Genomic DNA, 21,356 nt, shown 5'->3' with positions numbered 1-21,356 from the left:
CTCTCCTGCGCTTGAGCATGGATGTGAGAAGATTGGAGGCCAGCAGTCCTCTCCATAGATGAGTCAGATATCATAGCAGAATCTACAGATTTGGGGAGTTTCCTGTCTTCTCAAGGAAGGCCTTAATGTAAGTTGAGATTCCTGCATCTGCCAGGAGCTGTCCTTCCTTATTTACCTGGGAGTGCTACTAGGAACTCTGAAGCAAGGTACCAGGCTATTTTTCCCAGGAGCTTTGTGACTCCTTAAAGTTCACCTAAGCTCTTTAAAGCTGTCTGGTTATAGTCTGTGCATATTCTCAACAATGTTTCCATTTATACCCCATTAAAAGAAGAGATTCTTATTGAATTTATGCAGGTAACTACACTGCCATAAAAAAAGAATACTTGCTAAGAGTTTCCAAATTCTGGAAGGATCAGGTAGAGAGACAATATAAACGTTTCACTTCAGCTTACAAAGGTATAATTTGCCAAACTGTTGTCATAATTAAATGAGAGCGAAATGTTTCCTTATGTCTAGAAAAACAAAGATTAAAAGCCAGCATTTCAGACAAAGGGCCGTAAAAATGGAAAGTATCTTCAACCCTTCACTCAGTCCTGTGTAATAAATCCTTGTTGATCTTAAACTTCTGTTGGCAGCTTATGAAGCCATCGGCTTCTCCGTTAGGATTCTTCAATTCCTTATTCAGTGCAGTGGTATGAGCTGGAGGTTATCAGAAACCTGTGATTGTCGAAAAAAGACATTTCAATGTAAATGAATTAAACATTGAGTTCAAAACAGTTTCTCAGCCCCACCAGCTACATTTCAGTGGCCAGATGTGGCCAGTGGCTCCCACACTGAACACATTTCAGATACAGAACATTTCCATGGTCACTGGAGGGTCTATGTCAGGACTGGCTTAGATCACTTAGGTTTTCAGAATTATTACACTAGAGCCCCTAGGGCTTCCCTGATAGCTCAGGTGGTAAAGAATCCTCGTGCAGTGCAGGAGATCCCAGTTTGATTCCTGGGTCAGGAAGATCCCCTGGAGAAAGGAATAGGCTACCCACTCCAGTGTTCTTGGGCTTCCCTGGTGGCTCAGCTGGTAAAGAATCCGCCTGCAATGTGGGAGACCTGGGTTTGATCCCTGAGTTGGGAAGATCCCCTGGAGAAGGGAAAGGCTACCCACTCCAGCATTCTGGCCTAGAGAATGGACTGTATGGTCCATGGGGTCGCAAAGAGTTGGACACTACTGAGCAACTTTCACTTTCACTATAGGCCCTAGAAAACGAGGATTTGGGCTGAGCACCATGAGATCCCGAAAGAGCACAGTCTTACAGAGCATCCTATCAGTGGTTCTTGGGGACTCTTGGTTGCACGCGGGCCCTCTGGGCACTTCAAGTCTCAGCTTGGCCGGTGCCCAGCCCACAGGACACGTCCTCCGCCTGGGCCAGGTTGACCAGTCTGTTCCTGCTGACGTTCGGTAAATGGTGACATTCCCCAGGCACTTCCTCCTGTCACTCATGGTGCTGAGCACTGTACGTAGACAAGCTCATGTAACCGTCAGCAGATCCCTAGGAAATAGGAGCTAATATGACCCCAGTTTATATGGGAGAAACCCGAGGCTTGTGAGGGCTGTTTTTAAAGATTATTATTTCAGTTTCTGAATCTAAACCAGGACTCTCTGGCTACTCTTTACACTTTTTCAGCCTCATGGAATTCAAATTTTCACAAAATATATCTTTAAAGAAATAAAATATAGCGGTTTACATTTCTGCCAAAACTGCCCTTCCACCAGCCAGCAGCTTGGCTTTGTCTGCTGCAGGAGCTGGCAGAGAAAGCTCTCTAGGTCAGAGGTGGGCAGACTGCGGCCGTCCAGCCCACAGCCTGTTTGTGCAAATAAGGACTTTTTGGCACAGTCATGTCTGGACTGCTTTAATGCAAAGTCCTTTAGCTGCGACAGAGACTTATTGGCCCAGAAAGGCTAAAAATCTTGCCATGAGACCCTTGAAAAGAAAGGTGACTGATCGCTGCTTCTGTATAGCTTCAGGATTCAAAGAGAAAAGGTTGAGCCAAAGGGTGTCCTAGGGATTGGATGTGGAAGACCAAGGAGGAGGTGAGCATCTTGGATAGCTTCATGGATTCTGGCTTGAGCCACCGGAGGTGCTAGGTTCCAAGGTGGGAATGATTTGGGAGACACACCAGTGGGTTTATAAGGGTTCGTTTAATTTAGGATGTGTTAAATTGAATTAGAGCCAAGTAAGCCTTAGCAAGTGCAAGGAGTGTGTGTTTAAACCTGCAAATATTTTTTTAAGCTGCCTTCATATACACCCATTACCTCGTGTCCAGGAATGTAGCTCTGCCCATGATTTCTGATTTGCAAATCAAGCTTAGAAATTGATGGCGATTAAGTTATTCATTCATGTATTCAAAAATATTTTACCAACACCATAAAGAAAGTCAATGTATGAATAAGAAAGTCATCAAAGGTAATTTCAGTACACATTACATAGATGAGATCAATATCCGTAATATGTAAAGAACTCTTATAAATAGATAAGACAAAGACCAACCACCCAATCAGAAGTGGGGACAGAGGAAACAGTAATTAACAGTGAAGAAATGAAACTGTTTCTAATAGTGTTTTGACCCAGCTTTCAGTAAAGATTTTAAAATGTGTTCCTATATACGGACGTGGCCTGTCCACATGCACTGTTGGTCAGAGTCTCCTCTGGTCCTCTTTATGAAGGGCAATTTGGAAAGAGCTGCTCCCAAATTTGAAATGTACATATACTCTGATGCAGTACCTTCCGTTCTAAAACCTGTGCTGATAAGCTTCCAATTATGTGCAATGACACACTTTGAAAGAAGGTTATTCCAGTCATGTTGGTAGTAAGAAAAGACCAGAAGCCACCTAAATGTCCAGCCTTTGGACACTGGTTATACAAATCATGGTAAAGTCACTCAGTGGAATAGTCTACTGCTATTAAAAAGAATGAGGCAGTACTGTATGGATGGATATGACAAAATTTCTAAAATATATTCATTTGTTAGCTAAAAAAAAACAAAAGCAGGAGTGTTTATGGTAGGATATCGTTCATGTTAAAGAAAGAAACAGAGGGATAGGGGCAGATGAGACGTACTTCTGTTTATTTAAATACACACATGCATATACATGCATCAGTTCAGTCCAGTCGCTCAGTCGTGCCCAACTCTTTGCAGCCCCATGAATCTCAGCACACCAGACCTCCCTGTCCATCACCGACTCCCGGAGTTCACCCAAACTCATGTCCATTGAGTTGGTGATGCCATCCATCCATCTCATTCTCTGTCGTCCCCTTCTCCTCCTGCCCCCAATCCCTCCCAGCATCAGAGTCTTTTCCAATGAGTCAACTCTTCGCATGAGGTGGCCAAAGTACTGGAGTTTCTGCTTTAGCATCATTCCTTCCAAAGAAATCCCAGGGCTGATCTCCTTCAGAATGGACTGGTTGGATCTCCTTGCAGTCCAAGGGACTCTCAAGAGTCTTCTCCAACACCACAGTTCAAAAGCATCAATTCTTCAGCACTCAGCTTTCTTCACAGTCCAACTCTCACATCCATACATGACTACTGGAAAAACCATAGCATTGACTAGATGGACCTTTGTTGGCAAAGTAATGTCTCTGCTTTTCAATATGCTATCTAGGTTGGTCATAACTTTCCTTCCAAGGAGTAAGCGTCTTGTAATTTCATGGCTGCAGTCACCATCTGCAGTGATTTTGGAGCCCAGAAAAATAAAGTCTCACACTGTTTCCACTGTTTTCCCATCTATTTCCCATGAAGTGATGGGACCAGATGCCATGATCTTTGTTTTCTGAATGTTGAGTTTTAAGCCAACTTTTTCACTCTCCTCTTTCACTTTCATCAAGAGGCTCTTTAGTTCCTCTTCACTTTCTGTCATAAGGGTGGTGTCATCTGCATATCTGAGGTTATTGATATTTCTCCTGGCAATCTTGATTCCAGCCTGTGCTTCCTCCAGCCCAGTGTTTCTCATGATGTACTCTGCATATAAGTTAAATAAGCAGGGTGACAATATACAGCCTTGACGTACTTCTTTTCCTATTTGGAACCAGTCTTGTTCCATGTCCAGTTCTAACTGTTGCTTCCTGACCTGCATACAGGTTTCTTAAGAGGCAGGTCAGGTGGTCTGGTATTTCCATCTCTTTCAGAATTTTCCACAGTTTATGGTGATCCACACAGTCAAAGGCTTTGGCATAGTCAGTAAAGCAGAAATAGATGTTTTTCTAGAACTCTCTTGCTTTTTTGATGATCCAGCGGATGTTGGCAATTTGATCTCTGGTTCCTCTGCCTTTTCTAAAACCAGCTTGAACATCAGGAAGTTCACGGTTCACATATTGCTGAAGCCTGGCTTGGAGAATTTTGAGCATTACTTTACTAGCGTGTGAGATGAGTGCAATTGTGCAATTTTGAGCATTCTTTGGCATTGCCTTTCTTTGGGATTGGAATGAAACTGACCTTTTCCAGTCCTGTGGCCACTGCTGAGTTTTCCAAATTTGCTGGCATATTGAGTGCAGCACTTTCACAGCATCATCTTTCAGGATTTGAAATAGCTCAACTGGAATTCCATCACCTCCACTAGCTTTGTTCGTAGTGATGCTTTCTAAGGCCCACTTGACTTCACATTCCAGGATGCCTGGCTCTAGGTGAGTAATAATTAAGCATACAAATAAATGAATACATATTTATCTCTGATGGCATGGATAGGAAATTGGCTAATGCTAGTGGAGGTTACCTTCAGTAGGAAACATGGCCGGGAGAGCTGGAGGGGAAGGAGATGTACTCCTTTCTGTATAATATTTTATCCTGTTGGAAGGTTTCACTACTGTTGCTGAAAGCAAGTCTCCCCTGGATCCATTCCCCCTTTCTTCCAGGACATGAAAGCCCTGAATCTCAGCTGGAATCCTGCTCCCTGAAGGCAAGACAGCATTTCTCACTTCTTGTCCCAGGAGTCCATTTGATTAAGGTCTGGCCAGTGAGCATCCCTGGGCTTCCCAGTTTCTCAGTGGTGAAGACTTTGCCTGCCAGTGAAGGAGATGTGGGTTCCCCTGGGTCGGGAAGATCCGGTGGAGGAGGAAATGGCCACCCAGTCCAGTATGCTTGCCTGGAGAATCCCATGGACAGAGGAGCCTGGCGGGCTACAGTCCATGGGGTTGCAAGAGTTGGACATGACGGCGCCTGCGCTCAGGGACCATCCATAACAGACAGCCCGGGCGAGGTGTGTTTCCTCACGTGTGTGCCCATCCATAGGAGGGTCTCAATTGTCACCAGCAGGCCTGAGAAGTTGAGGGGACATCTTGGGGGTTTGAGAGTAGGCCATTGTGAGCAGCAGTGAGTGTGTGGGTATTTGGGAGAGGGGTCACCGCGTGCCTAGGGGTCACTGTATCTGAAGATGGTGCAGGGCGGGCCCCCAGACCCCAGTGCCACCCCCGCCCCGGGCATCCAGGCCCTTGGGTCTCCGTGGCTCGGCAGTGTTACACGGTTCTTCCCTGTGAACCCCACGTCCCGTCTCCTGAAGACCTGGGCCCGGGCGGGGACCAGGTGGGGGAGGGGCGCTGGGGGGCCCAGGTGGAACCCCCGCCAGGGAGACAGTGATGCCGGGACGCTGGCTCACAGAGGGGGTGTGAGGCCAGAATTCCCAGCGCTCCAACCCTGAGACGACAAAAGCGGAGCCAGCACGAGCCCCTGCTGCACTTTGTTGCGGGCGCGGCTGGAACCACTCGGTCTGCGTCCCCGTGGGCCGGGGCGGGGCCGGTGGTCGCCGGCCGCCCCCTCCGCGCTTTTGTGCCGGGGTCCCCAGGCGCGTGTGCAGGGAAGCCCCGCCGCGCGACGCCGGGAGCCGCCGGGCCCGCCCGCCCGCCCCGACTCAGCCCTGGGCAGCCCGGGGCCGAGCCGCCGCCGCGCGTCCGAGGGTCTGCGCCATCCGGGCGAGTGCGCAGTGCGGGCGGGGGGCGGCGGGCGGCGGGCGGGCGCTGCGGGGTCGCCGCGGGAGGCGGAGGCGCCCCGCGGGCGGTGCGGTGCGTGCCGGCGGCGGGGCGCGGGCGCGCGCCGGGGAGACCCCGAGGAGCCCGCGGCTCCCCGAGGGCGCCGCAGTCCTCAGACCCTTCTGAGCGCCAGGCGGGCGACTCGTGGTCCGAGGGCTCCTCGGGCCGCCGGCGAGCGAGCAGGCTGGAGGGCAGCGAGGAGGACTGGGCCGTGCGGGTGAGGGCCTGGCTGGGCCTCCTCCCCGGGCAGGTGCAGGAGGAGCAGGCGCCCGGCCCGGAGCCGCCCGGAGGTACGAGGGCCGGTCTGCGCGCCGCGCGGCTCCCATGGCGGCCGGGCGCTCCGGGGAGGCGGCGGGGCCGGGGCTCCCTCCGGAGCGGCCGGAGGGAGCCCAGCAGGCTGGCTTGGGGAGCCTCGAGGGGAGCCTGGGGGTGCGGGGGGCCGGGAGCCCCTCCGGAGCCTTTCGGGGCACCGGAGCAAGCTGGCGAGAAGCGCGCCTGCCGAAGCGTCCTGGAGCCTCGGGTGTCCGCGCCCGCGCCTGCGGCCGGCGGGGCCCGGGAGCGCGCCGGAGCGCGCCTCTGAGGGGGGCGGCCTCCGGGGGCGACCGAGGGTCTGCCCCGGGGGGGCCCGAGGGGATCCTGTGTCTGGGGGCCGATTGCGGCTTTGCAAACGTCTGTGCCTTCCTGCCCCGTGTCCAAAGTATCTGTTTGGAAATCGGTGTTTCTGCAAGTTCATACGTGCATGTGTCTGTCTGTGACTGTCTGGATTGTCTGCTCTTTCAAGCTCCGTGAACCTGCATCTGCACGTTTGTGTGTGTGGATTTGTCAGCGGGTCTTAGCGTTTCCAAAAGGCCCGTGAGCTGAGAGGGTGTCTCTGATTTTCCAGGAATGTCTGTGACTGCAGTGTGGGTGTGGATATGTGTGTGTCTGTGTGCACGCCTGGGTGTCTCTGAGGGTGTCTGAGAGAGACACGCCAGGGTGTCTCTCTGCATATCTGTCTGATTTGATTTCCTCGTAGGTTTCAATTTTTTCCAAGCCTATACTCCCAAAGGAGTGATTCTGAGGTTTAAAGAAAACCATCTGGAGAGAGTGTAAAGGGGAGTGACAGGGGTCTGAGAGGGGGAGGCCTCTGGGGGTGGGTCCCCAGGTGAGACACAGGGTGGACCCTGGGGTGTCAGACAGAGGTGGTCTGGGTGTCCCCTAGGGTGTCCTTTGAGATCTAAGTGTGCAAAGGTGTGTGTCCTCCGTGTGTGTGCCTGGAAGTGCCCAGTATTTGAAGCTGTATTTGCACATCTGTGTGTGTGTGTGTGTGTGTGCGTGTGCCTGAGCTTCCCCGAACCTCAGGATGTTACTGCCCATCTGCGTGTGTTTCAGGATCTATAAGTGCGTCTTCATTTGCACACGTGGGGCTCTGGGGCCAGGGGTGTGTCTGGGAGTTGCTGAGAGTGTCCTCCTGTGAGTCCCGGGCAGGGGGTCAGCTCCCGAGAGGGAGTCACTGTGTGTCTGTGATCCTGCAGGACCCACCCCCACCCTCGAGGGGTCCCCAGCGCCCCCCAGCCCTGGGTCTCTGAAGCCCGAGCCTCTGTGCCTTTCCCAGGAAGGCCTGGCCTGGACAGTGGGGGAGGGGCGCTGGGGGGAGGGCTGTGCGCTGAGGTCCAGCGGGGACACCTCAGAAGAGGGACAGTGATGCTGGCAGGCTGGGGGTCTTCCTGGAGGAAGAGGCCCGGGACCCTCCCCACGAATAATGAAATTGCGGTGAACAATCCGACGCCTGTGCGGGTGTCAGAGACTGTGTTAACCACCTGACTTGCTGTTTGGGGTTTGGGGGGGGCTTGTGTCTCCGAGCAACCGAGCCGCGTTCATTCTCTTGGGTTTGTCCACAGGCTCCACAGGCATCCCCAGAGCCAGCCCTGTCCGGGCGTCAAGGAAAAGCACTGGGCCCCCCATCCCGCTTGTGCCCAGGGTCGAAGAGAGACCCGGGTCGCGATGTCAGTCTCGAGGTCAGTTCTGCGGCCGCAGTCCTGAAGGGTCTCCGCCTTTCGGCCAGGATGGCGCTGCAGGGGTCTCCGTGGGGAGCACAGGGAGGCACCCAGGGAGGATGTGCGGGGGCCTCCTGGGTGGTGGGTCCCAGGGGCGTGGGCTGGGGGCCACAGAGACCCGATGGGGCGGGCAGTGGGGCCCCTTGAGGAACCAAGTCTCCCTGAGGGCAGCCTCACCTTCTGAGCTTCCCGACCCCTCCCAAGTCTGAGGGTTTCTGGGGTCACCAGGAAGAACAAAGACTGCAGCGGGCAGGGGAGGCTGGGGTGTCTGCAAGAGGAGGTGGTGGGGACCCCCTCCTGGTCCCCAGGTTTTCAGTTCAGTCGCTCAGTCGTGTCCGACTCTTTGCGACCCCATGGACTGCAGCACACCAAGCTTCCCTGTCCATCACCAACTCCCGGAGCTTACTCAAATTCATGTCCATCGAGTTGGTCATGCCATCCAACCATCTCATCCTCTGTCGTCCCCTTCTCCTGCTGCCCTCAGTCTTTCCCAGCATCAAGGTCTTTTTCAATGAGTCAGCTCTTCTCATCAGGTGGCCAAAGTATTGGAGTTTCAGCTTCAGCATCAGTCCTTCCAATGAATACTCAGGACTGATCTCCTTTAGGATGGACTGGTTGGATCTCCTTGCAGTCCAAGGGCCTCTCAAGAGTCTTCTCCAACCCCACAGCTCATTTTAGGGAGCACGGGGCAGACCTGTGGACTTCTGAGTTTGTGGGAGGAGGCAGGACTTTGGGGAGGGGGGCGCTGTAGGACCCAGGAGAGGTCAGGTGTGGATCGTGGTCCAGGCACAGCCCTGACCAAAGAGGACATCCAGAAATTATTTCTGGGGGGCAGTCCAGAGGGGAGTCTGGGGCAGGGGAACTTCTGAAGGCGTTTGGAGGTCCTCTGAGGACGCCTGTGATGATGCGCTGCTGAGGAAGGCCTTGGAAATGGGCTTGTCGACCTCCAGGGATTCTGGGGGGTCATGTCTGGTTGGAGGGGGGGGGCGCCTCCCAGAGGGGCAGCCTCTGGGGAGGTGCCGTGGGGAGCGCCTCTCAGAGCGCCCGGGCCTGGTGGGGACGGCGGGCGCACGGGCGGCGTGTCTTCACTCTGGGGCGGCGGGGCGGCGTGTCCGCAGGCGGCTCTCGGTTCTTTAGAATAAACCTCTGGGCGCCCCTGGTGCCCCAGACGCCTGGAGAGCGTCCTGGAGAGCCGGAGCGCGGGAGAGGCCCCGAGGGTCACCGCGTTCCTGGGGGTCGTCCCAGCTCTGAGGGCCCCGGAGGGCCGGCCCAGTTCTGAAGCCCACCTGACCTGGTGACCCGCCCCTTGTCCCTGTGCCTCAGCAGCTCAGTGACCCGGGGGGCTTCTCCCTCTTGCAGGGTTCCTCTCCCCGGGACAACCTGACCCAAAAGGAGGCCCTGGACTGGTGGGGAGGGGCACTGGGGAGGTCAGAGGTCAGGCTGGAGGGTCCCAGCATCAGAGACAGTGATTCAGGGAAGGTGGGTGGGAGCCGGTGGGGGGAGGCCCCCTGACCTCCTCCCCCAACAGCGATAGAGTTGGAGCCAACACAGGACTGCCTTGGTCTGGGTCAGACTGTGTTCTCAACACTTGACATGCATTGAATCCTATTTAATCCTCACATTTCATCATTCTGCTCATTTTGTGGAGGGGAAAGCTGACAGCACAAGAGGTTAAATACCCCCAAACTGGGGCTTTCCAGGTAAAATATATGATAAATACTTAAATGGAAATTTCAGATAAATAATGAATTACCTTTTCGTATAGTAAGTGAGTGAAGTCGCTCAGTCGTGTCCGACTCTTTGCGACCCCATGGACTGTAGCCTACCAGGCTCCTCTGTCCATAGTACTGGAGTGGATTGCCATTTCCTTCTCCACCTTTTAGTATAAGTACGTCCCACATATTCCATGGGACTTGCCAATACTGAAACAAAATTTAGAAGAATAAATACAAAATGAATTTTTATGTCATTAGTGACATGAGCCATGCAGTGTTTGCAGATACTTATGCTAAAAAGTGATGTGTGCGTCTGAAACGCAAATCTCAGGGTGCTGTCTTTCTTGTTGCTGTTGTTAAATCTTGAGATCTCCAGCTAGTGACTGGCAGGCTGGAATCCCCCAGTTCTCACCCCAGACATATGGCCCACGTCCTGCCCGGGGTGATTCTGGGGCCGAAGTGATGCTGGGGCGGAGCCCCTTCCCTGCAGGGCCGGCCCCGCCCCAGGGCTAGGGCCCGGCCCCTCCCCTCACCGCGGTCCTGAGGGCAGGACTGAAGCCTCCTGTACCTGGACCCGGGAGGGCCTGTCTGAACCCCTTGGGCAGGCTGCCTGGTAGCCTTGGGACGGAGCTGAAACAGCACTGGGATGGCTCCACGAGTGCACTTACTGAGTGCCTGCTGTATGCCAGCCTCCAGAGGCCCTTCTGATACCCAGTTAGCCGAGCTGCAGCTTCCTGGTCCCAGCACTTGGTGCCACAGTTGTTCTAGTTTTAAAGGGGGGTGAGCCCCAGGTACCACGAGCCCTGCCCTTGTCCTTGCCAGGCGCCATGACAACCGCTCTCCCCAGATCACACCCTGGGCCTTGGAGGAAACCAGCAGGAGCCGTTGCCAGCACGTCCCCTTGGATGCTGGGGACCCGGAGACGTGGGAGGGGATGGAGCTGTCTGAGTCCACCCGAGCTCTGAGAGCCACACCCAGGCCCCCCGGCTCCACCGCCCAGGCACTAACTGTCTCCTGTCCGCAGGGAGCACCTGTGGTGCCATGATGCTGCCTCTGAGCACCATCGGGGGCCAGGGAAGGGAGGAGGTGCAGACCAGACCTCCGCAGAGAAGAGGTGAGACCCACGTGGGGCGGAATCTGTGGTCAGGCGGGAGTGGGGAGGTCTCCAGGGCACAGGCGATGGGGAAGCAATGACCCTGAAGACTGGCCCCAAGCCCGAGTGTCTGCCGCTGCTCTCTGAAGGAGGGGGCCCTGAGGGGCGCCCAGCTGTTGTAGCTGACGTGACGATGGTACAACAGATACTGGTCCAGTCCACCGTGTCTTCCCCCACGTATTTTATCAAATCTGTAGCAGCTTATAACCATCACACAAAACACAGACATGCCTCTCCGTCGCTCAGCTTTGTAGTTCCTTCCCCAGACAGCTACTTCCCAGCTCCTTGTCCAGTCTTCCAGAATGTTCTATGCTCACTCATGGAGACAAGGATGTGCATGTATCTGTTACTGTGTATTTATGTCTGATATACGGGTGTGTACTGCACATGCAACTTCCTTCAGTGTTTGGTTTCATTTATTTCTGCTCTGACACAGAATCTTCCAGTCACAGTCCCAAGGCTTTCCACACATCCAGTCACGCATGCTTCACAATGAGGGAGGGACAGGAATTACCTCGTTTTCCAGATGGGAAATCTGACGGGTGAAAGTGAATAAACAGCTCACGGTGGGATCTGAATCCCTCTGGCCTGGGGGTCTTTGACCTTAAGCACCGTGCCCCCTGTCCATCTCTAGGACCCTCCCCCACAAGACGCCCAGTTTGTGTTCCAGCTGCCTGGGATTCCACATCTCTCTGTGCTATATGTGTGCTAAGTTGCTTCGGTCGTGTCTGACTCTTTGCGACCCTACAGATTGTAACCCTGCCTGGCTCTTCTGTCCATGGAATTTTCCAGGCCAGAATACTGGAGTGGGTTGCCATTTCCTTCTCCAGGGGATCTTCCCGACTCAGGGATTGAACCCAGGTCTCCTGTGTCTCTTGCACTGGCAGGTGGATTCTTTACCACTGAGCCTTCAGGGAAGCTTGACCAGGTTCCTGCAGGTGGCCATTTGGGTTATTCCCAGTCTTTGACGATGACAATAAATGCAGATGGAAATAGGACTATACTTGGGTCACATTGCACCAGGGGAGTGGATCCAGGACTACATGTTTAAAAAGGGAGGTGGCAGCGTCCGAGGGGACGTTTGCACAGGTGGCCTGGATGGTCCTCCAGAGAGGCCGGCTTCCATTCTCAGGAGTGGAGGAGTCTGTAAGCAAATAGATGGATTTGTGGGCAGCTTTCAAATAGCAGGGACTTTCACTCCAAATCGACATGTCTGTCTTCTTCAGGGAATCCCAAGTGTTTTCTGGAGAGACGTGCCCACTGGCACCTGCGTATCAGCTGTGCCTTCCTCCTGGGCACGGGTGCCCCAGGGCGTCATATCTCCAGAGCCCCCGTTGTCTAACTCCAGCCTCTCCACTCACTGACATTCCCTGTCTGTTCCTGTGGACCTTCAGGATGCAACTCCATGCATCTCTGCAGGGACTGCTGTGCAACCTCCCGCAAGTGTCCTAACCTCTCCGTTTCCTTCTCTCTAAAGTTGGATGAATATAGTGCCCATCTCAGAGAGTTATCATGAACAACCAAACAAGCTAATACCTGCAAAATACTTAAAATTGTGCCTGACACACAGCAGGTCCTCCACATGTATTAGCCATCGTCACTGGTTTCATGATGAACATTTTATTATTATCGAGTTTCACAAGCCTCAGCAGGCGAGAGGGCCTCATGCCTCTTTCTTCCTCGCTCAGCCCTGCCTTTTGAGAGAACCACCGGTCAGCGAAGGGAGCCCGCCAGAAAGAATGCAAGAGTGTCAGCCAAACAGGTGCCGACATGTCCCATGGTGAGTCTGCTTGTTTTCTCCTTTGACCAGAGAACCCTGGGCCTGAGAGGTCAGGCTCATCGCCCACCCTCTCCGCCCAGCAGAGACCCTTGGGTGCCCGGGTGCCCCTTGCCCCTCCCTTGTCCCAGATGTGGCCCCATCCTGTGAAGGGGATGGTTTTCCTTGAGGGTCCTGCCCTCTTTCCTGCCTCCTTCTCTTTGCTAATTCCAACCTCTGCTCCAATGTCACCTCCTTCATGAAGCCTCCCTTGACACTGCATGCCCAACCCCTTGCCTTGCTGAATTTCTTCAGCTTTATTATTGCTGCTTGAGATTATACCATTTATCTATTTGTTCCTAATCTGTCCCCCTTAAGAGAGTAGTTCAGGGGGAGGATGGCAGCGGGAAGCCCCGTGTTGTTCAGTGACATGTCCCCTGTCTAGATCAGATGTTACCCGTGTCCGGCGCTGTATACACTCGGGCTGATTAAATGAAGGAATGAATTAGGGAACGGTCCCTCCTGCGGAGGCAGCTGTGGCCTTGTCCACCTGGGTACCAGTCCTCCTTCTCCTGCTAACCCCCTTGACTTTTCTGGGGGACCACCGGTCTCCACCCACTTTGGGTGGATCTGATCCCATCCTCTGACTAGCTCCAGGTACGCCCCTGACCAATCAGAGCCGGCAGTGCCAAGGTTCCCGGTGATTGGCCCTGGGCTGGCACGTGACTCGCCCTTGGCCAATGAGGCGTCGGCTCTATCTCTGGGCTTCTTAACAGGCACGAGGGGAGGCTGGAGGGACCCTGGTGAGAGGGGTCAGGGGAGGCCCTGGGTCAGATGCCTTCGAGAACGTCTTTCCTACTAGTGCCTGCAACAGTCGTGGGAGGACTCTTTAGAAATTATATTAGAAAAGAAAATGAGTCACAGACGGTATAAAGATCATCCAAATTCGCCAGTTGCTAACATTTTTTCTATTTACATATTTTCTTTAATAAAAGAAATAATATATATGTATTTATAATATATATGTATATATTATGCATATATGTGTATATTTGTTACAGTATATATACACATAACATACCTAAGTGTGCATCGCCTTAGATACAATATTCTATTATACAGGGTGGGGTTATTGTCACCTTCCTGCATTCAACCCTGATACACGCTGCATCTTATCCCTGTGCTGGTTTTGATATTAACAATATGCTACATACTGTCCATCTGGCATTCTCCCTCCAACACAAGGCCTAGTCTAGGGCAGAGATTGTACTTAGTAACGTATCTGTAGTTTTCTTTAAGCTAGACAGTCTCCTAAGCCTTGTTTGCTTTTTATGGCCCTGACCATTTTGAAGTCCAGAGTCACACCCATCCCATATGTGGTTTATTGGGTATATTTTTTACCATCTCCCTGTGAATGAGACTCAGGATAAGCTATGATCTCTGGAGCACCACCTGTGATGCCGTGTCCTTCTCAGAACATCACATTTCGATGCACATGAGGTCTGTGCGCTATCACTGGTGATGCGAATTTTGATCCATTGGGCCAAGATGCTTGTTCCATTTCTCCACTGAATAATATCTGACTTTCCCATTTCTAATAGGAACTCATTGGAGAGACACTTGAAGCACTAAATAACTTAGAAGCAGAGAGAATCTTATTGGTCCTTCCAGGTCCTTTGCTCACCACTGAACCAATCATCAGCTAACCTAGAAGCAGAGAGCCTTTTGATTGGTCCTTCCAGGTCCTGTGTCTCTCCACTGAACCAATCATCAGCTAATCCAGAAGCAGAGAGCATTCTGATTGGTCCTTACAGGTCCTTTGCTCACCACGGAACCAATCATCAGCTAACCTAGAAGCAGAGAGCATTCTGATTGGTCTTTCCAGGTCCTGTGTCCTCCACGGAACCAATCAGCTGAGGTGACGCAGGACCCTAATGGCCTCAGGCCGGGTCACCTGACCATAGTAATGCGAAGGAAATCAGATCCCTCCCTTTCCCCATACCTGGAGAACACAAGGAAGGGATGAGGCGGTGATTCTCAGCCAGAGGCAGTTTGTCCCTCAGGGGTCGCCTTCAATGTCTGGAAACATTTTTGTTTGTCACAATTGAAGGGGTCGTGCTAATGGCATCCGGTGGCCAGGAATGCTGCTTAGCATTTCTGCAATACTCAGGAGCCCCTGCCCCACCCACCGCAAGAAGGATCTGGACCCCAAATGTCACAAGTGGGAAGGGCTGGTAACCTGGGAATAGGAGAAGGACGGTTCTGCAGAGGTGAGGGCACCGTGTGGGGGGAACACCATCCTGCCCACCCCAAGCTTCCCAGCTGGCATCCCAGCCCTCTGAGGCTAAGGGCCCAAACTCCAGACTCTCAGCGCTGGGTTCAAACCCGGCGTCAGCCACTACCAGCTGTGGGACCCGGGACCAGTTCTTGAACTCCTCTGTGGCTCAGTTTCCCCATCTGTGAAACAGGGTGGTAGGAACCGCACATGGGGTTGGTTACTAGGAGGAAGAAGTGGGTTCACATCTGTGCTGCGCCTACCTGGGAAAATGGGCTTCCCAGGTGGTGCTGGTGGTAAAGAACTCACCTGTCAGTACAGGAGACACAGGTTTGATCCCTGGGTTGGGAAGATCCCCTGAAGGAGGAGGGCATGGCAACCCACTCCGGTATTCTTGCCTGGAGAATCAAGGTTATGTACTCACTTCTAATCCTGAGTGCTGCATGTTCCCCACCTATACGTCTGATCAAATGCCAGAGTGGGAAAGCTTACCAGTGCCTCCCTACCCCCATTTCCTCATCTGCAGGATGGAAAAATAAGATCAGAGGCCACCTCGTGAGGATTAAATGGGACCTGATATGTCATTCACGCTAAAGCGTCCTAAATGCTCAAAAACCATTGGATAGAAATAGTAGTCCTCTCAGAAATCACTACAGCTTCAATACTGCCAGCACCGTGGGTGATGCTTTCTATTGGGAAGAAGTGTTTAATTTTTTAGGAAAGCAGATGGTTTTAAGAAAACCAGCAAAGCAAACATTGTCACAGCTGACGGGTTTCCAGCTCTCACAAAGCGGCAAACATTGTTACATTTAATGATCCTTTTTTTGGATTACCTTGTTCAGTCCTTACACGCCTCTGTGAGGGAGCAGTTACTTATAGTCCATTATACAGAAATGTAAACTGAGGCCAGGGAAGGGCAGGTTATCTGCCTCAGGATCCCCAGCTGTACTGGGCGAAGAAGGAATTCAACCCTAGGTGGGTCGCCCCTGAAATCCTTGCTCAGCCCCTCCCCCCAGGGCACTAAAGTTCTCCTCTCTTCTCCCTGTTCTTTCCTTCCAGCCGGGTTTTTGCTTCGCTTTCTACATGGATTCGAAAGACTCCGAGTTTGATTCGCAACCTTCTCCTGGAAGTTCGAGAGGTGGCTCCAAGTATACCTCCCCTGCGAAGCCTCGTGCAAAGTATAAGGAGATCCAGGCCTGGGAGTGTCCCCTGTGCTGCCTCAGCGTCCTCTACATCTCCTGAATCCTGAGGACACCCCCGGCCTCCCGCTCCAGGCCACCCGCGCGCCCCCCAAACATGCATGCTGGGCTTCTGTGATGTGAAACCCCCAATATGGCGGCTTCAATAAACCCAACTTGCTGTCTCTCTCAAGGCTGTGGTCTGTGTGTGAAACTCCCAGGACCGGGGCAGTGCAGCTCCGTGCAGTTGGGCAGCCAGGGTCCTTTGACCTCGGAGCTCTGTGCCACGTGGCTGGAGAGGGCTCACCCCCCACACCCAATCCACATTCTGGTTCGGGGCAAGTTGGGGGATGAGAAGGGAAGACACGTTTCAGTCCTTCGAAGGGCGACTTCTACAAGAAGCCCAAATAACTTTTCCTCACAGCTCATTGGCCAGAGCAGGTCACATGGTGACATCTAGTTGCAAGGGATGCTGGGAAGTGTAGTCCCTAGCCGGGCAAGCCTGTGTCACGTAATAGCTGCCATCATTAGAGCAAAGTTGTGTAGTACTTAGTGCAACTCCGCGACCCCGTGGACTGTAGCCCGCCAGGCTCCTCTGTCCATGGGTTTTTCCAGGCAACACTAGTGGAGTGGGTTGCCATTCCCTTCTCCAGGGGATATTCCCGACCCAGGGATTGGACCTGCATCTCCTGTGTCTCCTGCATTAAAGGCAGATCCTTTACTCACTGAGCCATCAGGGAAGCCCTTTTATAGCAAAGGAGAGTGGCTATTGTTTCCATCACTGACGAGATCTTTTATGTTCATTTATCCCCAGCAGCAGGCTGTGGTGATTACACGAGTGAATAAACTTATTCTTCAGTTCTGTATCTCTCTCCCACTGACTAGGCTCTCCTCCCTTTTTACACAAATATTTAGAATGATGAACATTTTAGAGCACCGTCCATGTGGGAGGCACTGAGCTAATGTCTTTACACATTTTGATTCCCTTAATTGCGTTCTATTATTATCCCTCTTTCTGAGATAAGAGAACAGAGAGTCCACATCACTTGCTTCAGGTCACACAGATCAGAAGGAGCCAAGCCAGCATTCAAACCCAGGCAGGCTGGCTCCAGAGTCTACGCCCTTAGCCATCATGGTATCCACCTCACAGAGGTGGACACGGGGAGATTCCCAGACGGCCACACAATTGTGAGTCAAAGAGCCTCTTTCAACACTCAGACCTTCCAACATTCCCTTCACACAACTCTTCAGATGCTGCAGAAATACTTGGAATATGTGTGTAGCATGTATCTATAGCCACAATAGTGCCAGTTAACAACCACCACCACAAAATCCATAGAGGGTGTTCACTGAGGTGAAAACACACAACGTGAGAGCTGTGAGTTTTCATTTTATCTGGGGATTTAGTGGGGATTATAGCCCAGGAGACAGCCTCTTGGAGAGCTGTGAGTGACTGCTCCAAACAGGTAGGTGAGAGGTCAGTTTACATGGGATTTTTGGAAAAGGGGTCCACGCAATCACGTGCACCCCTCATTACAAGGTTCATGTTGGTTATGATGCATGGACATTTCCATTAAAGAATTAAAGACTGTAGTTCTTTTCTAAGTAAAAGGTGCAGGTTGGGCAGAAATGTGAACAGACATGCTTTTTTAAAAAAATAGTTTATGAAAATTTAAATCCTGTGAAGTAAAATATAAAAATAGTAATATATTCTTGACATATGTGCAAAATTTGAAACAACCACCTTTAAAAACAGCTTTCATGAGCCTAGGTATCTTTCCTATAAATTAGGGGTCATTTTCTTTCCTATTTTATAGGACTCTGGTGAAGGTTACTTGAGCTCATCTATGTAAAGTTCTCAGTACCACACCTGACAGATGGAAAGTGCCCAGGAAACCAGTCATGACACAGACCCTTCAGTGACCATGGAATTGCATTTGAGAGGGATCCGGGTTTAATTTTCTTGCCTCCAGCACAATCACTTCATGTGGATCCTTCAATGTAACGGAATCCAGGACATTTCAGGGGCCCAACATGGCCAGTAGCTACTGCACTGGACGCCACAGATACAGAACGTTTCCATGGTCACCGAAGGATCTGTGTCGGGACTGGCTTAGATTTCTTGTGCTGTGCTGAGTGCTCAGTCCTGTCCAACTCTTTGCCACCCCATAGACTGTAGCCCACCAGGCTCCTCTGTCCATGGAATTTTCCAGGCAAGAATACTGGAGTGGGTTGCCATTTCCTTCCCCAGAGGATCTTCCTGATCCAGGGATTGAACCCGCAACTCCTGCATCTCCTGCACTGCAGGCAGATTCTTCACCAACGAGCCACCAGGGAAACGCTTTAGATCTCTTAGATTATCAGAATGATCATACACTGCAGCCTTCAGAAGTGAGGCTGTGGGCTCGCTGCTGTGAGAGCCTGAAAGAGCACAGTCTCATGGAGCAATCTCATCAGTGGATCTTGGGGACTCTTGGCTCTGTGCAGCGTCCTCTGGGCACTTTGAATCTCAGGGTGCCCAGTGCCCTGTCCACAGGACACCTCCCCTGCCTGGGCCAGATTAACCGATCGGTTACTGCTGATGTTAGATAAATGGTGACATTTCCCAGTCGCCTCCGCCTGTCACTCATGGTGCTGAGCACTTTACGTAGATGAGCTCATGTAACTGTCACCAGAGCCCTAGGAAATAGGAGCTAATATGATCCCCAATTTATTGGAGAGAAAAGCATGGCTCAGAGGAGCTTTTTAAAAACACCACCATTTTAAATTTTCTGCCAAATTCCACACTATGCCTATTTGTATGCTCAGTTCAGTTCAGTCGCTCAGTCGTGTCCGACTCTTTGCGATCCCATGGACTGCAGCACACCAGGCCTCCCTGTCCATCACCAACTCCCAGAGTTCACTCAAACTCACATCCATCGAGTCTGTGATGCTGTCCAGCCATGTCATCCTCTGTCGTCCCCTTCTCCTCCTGCCCCCAGTCCCTCCCAGCATCAGAGTCTTTTCCAATGAGTCAACTCTTCACATCAGGTGGCCAAAGGATTAGAGTTTCAGCTTCATCAGTCATTCCAATGAACACCCAGGACTGATTTCCTTTAGGATGGACTGGTTGGATCTCCTTGCAGTCCAAGGGACTCTCAAGATTCTTCTCCAACACCACAGTTCAAAAGCAATAATTCTTCAGCACTCAGCCTTCTTCACAGTCCAACTCTCACATCCATACATGACCACAGGAAAAACCATAGCCTTGACTAGACATTCAAATTTTCATAAAATATTTCTTTCTTTAAAGCAGTTTATCTGTTCACTTTTCTTCGCAAACTGCCCTTTTGTGAGAGAGCAGCTTGACTTTATGTACTGCAGGAGCTGGTACAGAAAATTCTCCAGGTCAGAGGTGGGCAGACTATGGCCATCCAGCCCCGAGCCTGTTTGTGTAAATAAGGGTGTGCTGATACAGCCACAGTCATCCTTAGGTACCGTCTGGGATGCTTTCATGCAAAAGAGGAGCAGCTGCGACACAGACCTGATGGCCCAGGATTCTAAAATACCTGCCACACACCCTCTGGCCAAGAAAGGTGACTGACCCAGAACTGATGAGGCCAAACTGAAATCAGTACGGGTGAGGGTGTGAGAATGGTTAGAAAAGGAGGGAAACCCGGAACTACCGTGAATTCGATGCACACTGTAAGAGATATTCTGTGTTTGAGCCCAATACACATGCTATTAACACATACATGCGTTTCTACCTGTGTAGCATCTCTTCCTACTCTAAGCACAAGTTTAGAACCACTACTTACTCTTACTGAGCTGTTACAAATCCTAAAAGATGATGCTGTGAAAGTGCTGCACTCAATATGACAGCAAATTTGGGAAACTCAGCAGTGGCCACAGGACTGCAAAAGGTCAGTTTCCATTCTAATCCCAAAGGAAGCCAAAGTCAAAGAATGTTCAAACTACCACACAATTGCACTCAACTCACACACTAGCAAAGTAATGCTCAAAATTCCCCAAGCTAGGCTTCAACAGTACATGAACTGAGAACTTCCAGATATTCAAGCTGGATTCAGAAAAGGCCAAGGAACCAGAGACCAAATTGCTGACATCTGTTGGATCATAAAAAAAGCAAGAGAATTCCAGAAAAATATCAACTTCTGCTTCATTGACTAGGCTAAAGCCTTTGACTGTGTGGATCACAACAAACTGTGGAAAATTCTTCAAGAGATGGGAATACCAGACCACCTGACATGCCTCCTGAGAAATCTGTATGCAGGTCAAGAAGCAACAGAATCAGATATGGGAAAACGAACTGGTTCAAAACTGGGAAAGAAGTACGTCAAGGCTGTATATTGCCACTCTGCTTCATTAACTTATATGCAGAGTATATCATGTGAAATGCCAGGCTGGATGAAGCACAAGCTGAAATCAAGATTGCTGGGAGAAATATCAGTAACCTCAGATATGCGGATAACACCATCCTTATGGCAGAAAGCGAAGAGGAAGTACAGAGCCTCTTGATGAAAGTGGAAGAAGAGAGTGAAGAAGTTGGCTTAAAACTCAACATTCAGAAAACTAAGATCATGGCATCCAGTCCGATCACTTCATGCAAATAGATGGGGAAACAGTGGAAACAGTGACAGACTTTGCTTTCTTGGGCTCTAAAATCACTGCAGATGGTGACTGCAGCCATGAAATTAAAAGATGCTTACTCCTTGAATGAAAAGCTATGACCAACGTAGACAGCATACTAAAGCAGAGACATTACTTTGCCGACAAAGGTCCATTTAGTCAAAGTTATGGCTTTTCCAGTAGTCATGTATGGATGTGAGAGTTGGACTATAAAGAAAGCTGAGCACCGAAGAATTGATGCTTTTGAACTGCGGTGTTAGAGAAGACTCTTGAGAGTCCCTTGGACTGCAAGGAGATCCAACTAGTTCATCCTGAAGGAGATCAGCCCTGAATATTCATTGGAAGGACTGATGTTGAAGCTGAAGCTCCAATACTTTGGCCACCTGATGCAAAGAGCCGGCTCATTGGAAAGGTGCTGGGAAAGATTGAAGGCAGGAGGAGAAGGGAGCGACAGAGGATGAGATGACTGGATGGCATCACCGACTTGATGGACATGGGTTTGAGCAAGTTCCAGGAGTTGGTGATGGATAGGGAGGCCTGGCGTGCTGCAGTGCACGGGGTCTCAAAGCGTTGGAGACGACTGAGTGACTTAACTGACTT

The 21,356-nt window shown here is 51.4% G+C and overlaps 1 protein-coding gene across 1 annotated transcript; it reads left to right on the top strand.

Annotated features, from left to right (window-relative positions):
• The first annotated feature begins 1,286 nt into the window (after positions 1-1,286).
• LOC139177014 (collagen alpha-2(I) chain-like) lies at positions 1,287-16,323 on the top strand. Its single transcript, XM_070770273.1, has 6 exons — positions 1,287-1,459; positions 5,667-6,307; positions 7,898-8,014; positions 10,793-10,882; positions 12,610-12,701; positions 16,012-16,323. Exons 1-6 carry the CDS (start codon positions 1,287-1,289, stop codon positions 16,192-16,194), a joined length of 1,296 nt encoding a protein of 431 aa, XP_070626374.1. The 3' UTR covers positions 16,195-16,323.
• Positions 16,324-21,356: the final 5,033 nt, after the last annotated feature.

This window comes from Bos indicus, chromosome 18 (assembly GCF_029378745.1).
Source record: "Bos indicus isolate NIAB-ARS_2022 breed Sahiwal x Tharparkar chromosome 18, NIAB-ARS_B.indTharparkar_mat_pri_1.0, whole genome shotgun sequence".
NCBI lineage: Eukaryota > Metazoa > Chordata > Mammalia > Artiodactyla > Bovidae > Bos > Bos indicus.
Note: the sequence above shows the minus strand (reverse complement) of the source record. Positions and strands in the feature narration are given on the sequence as shown.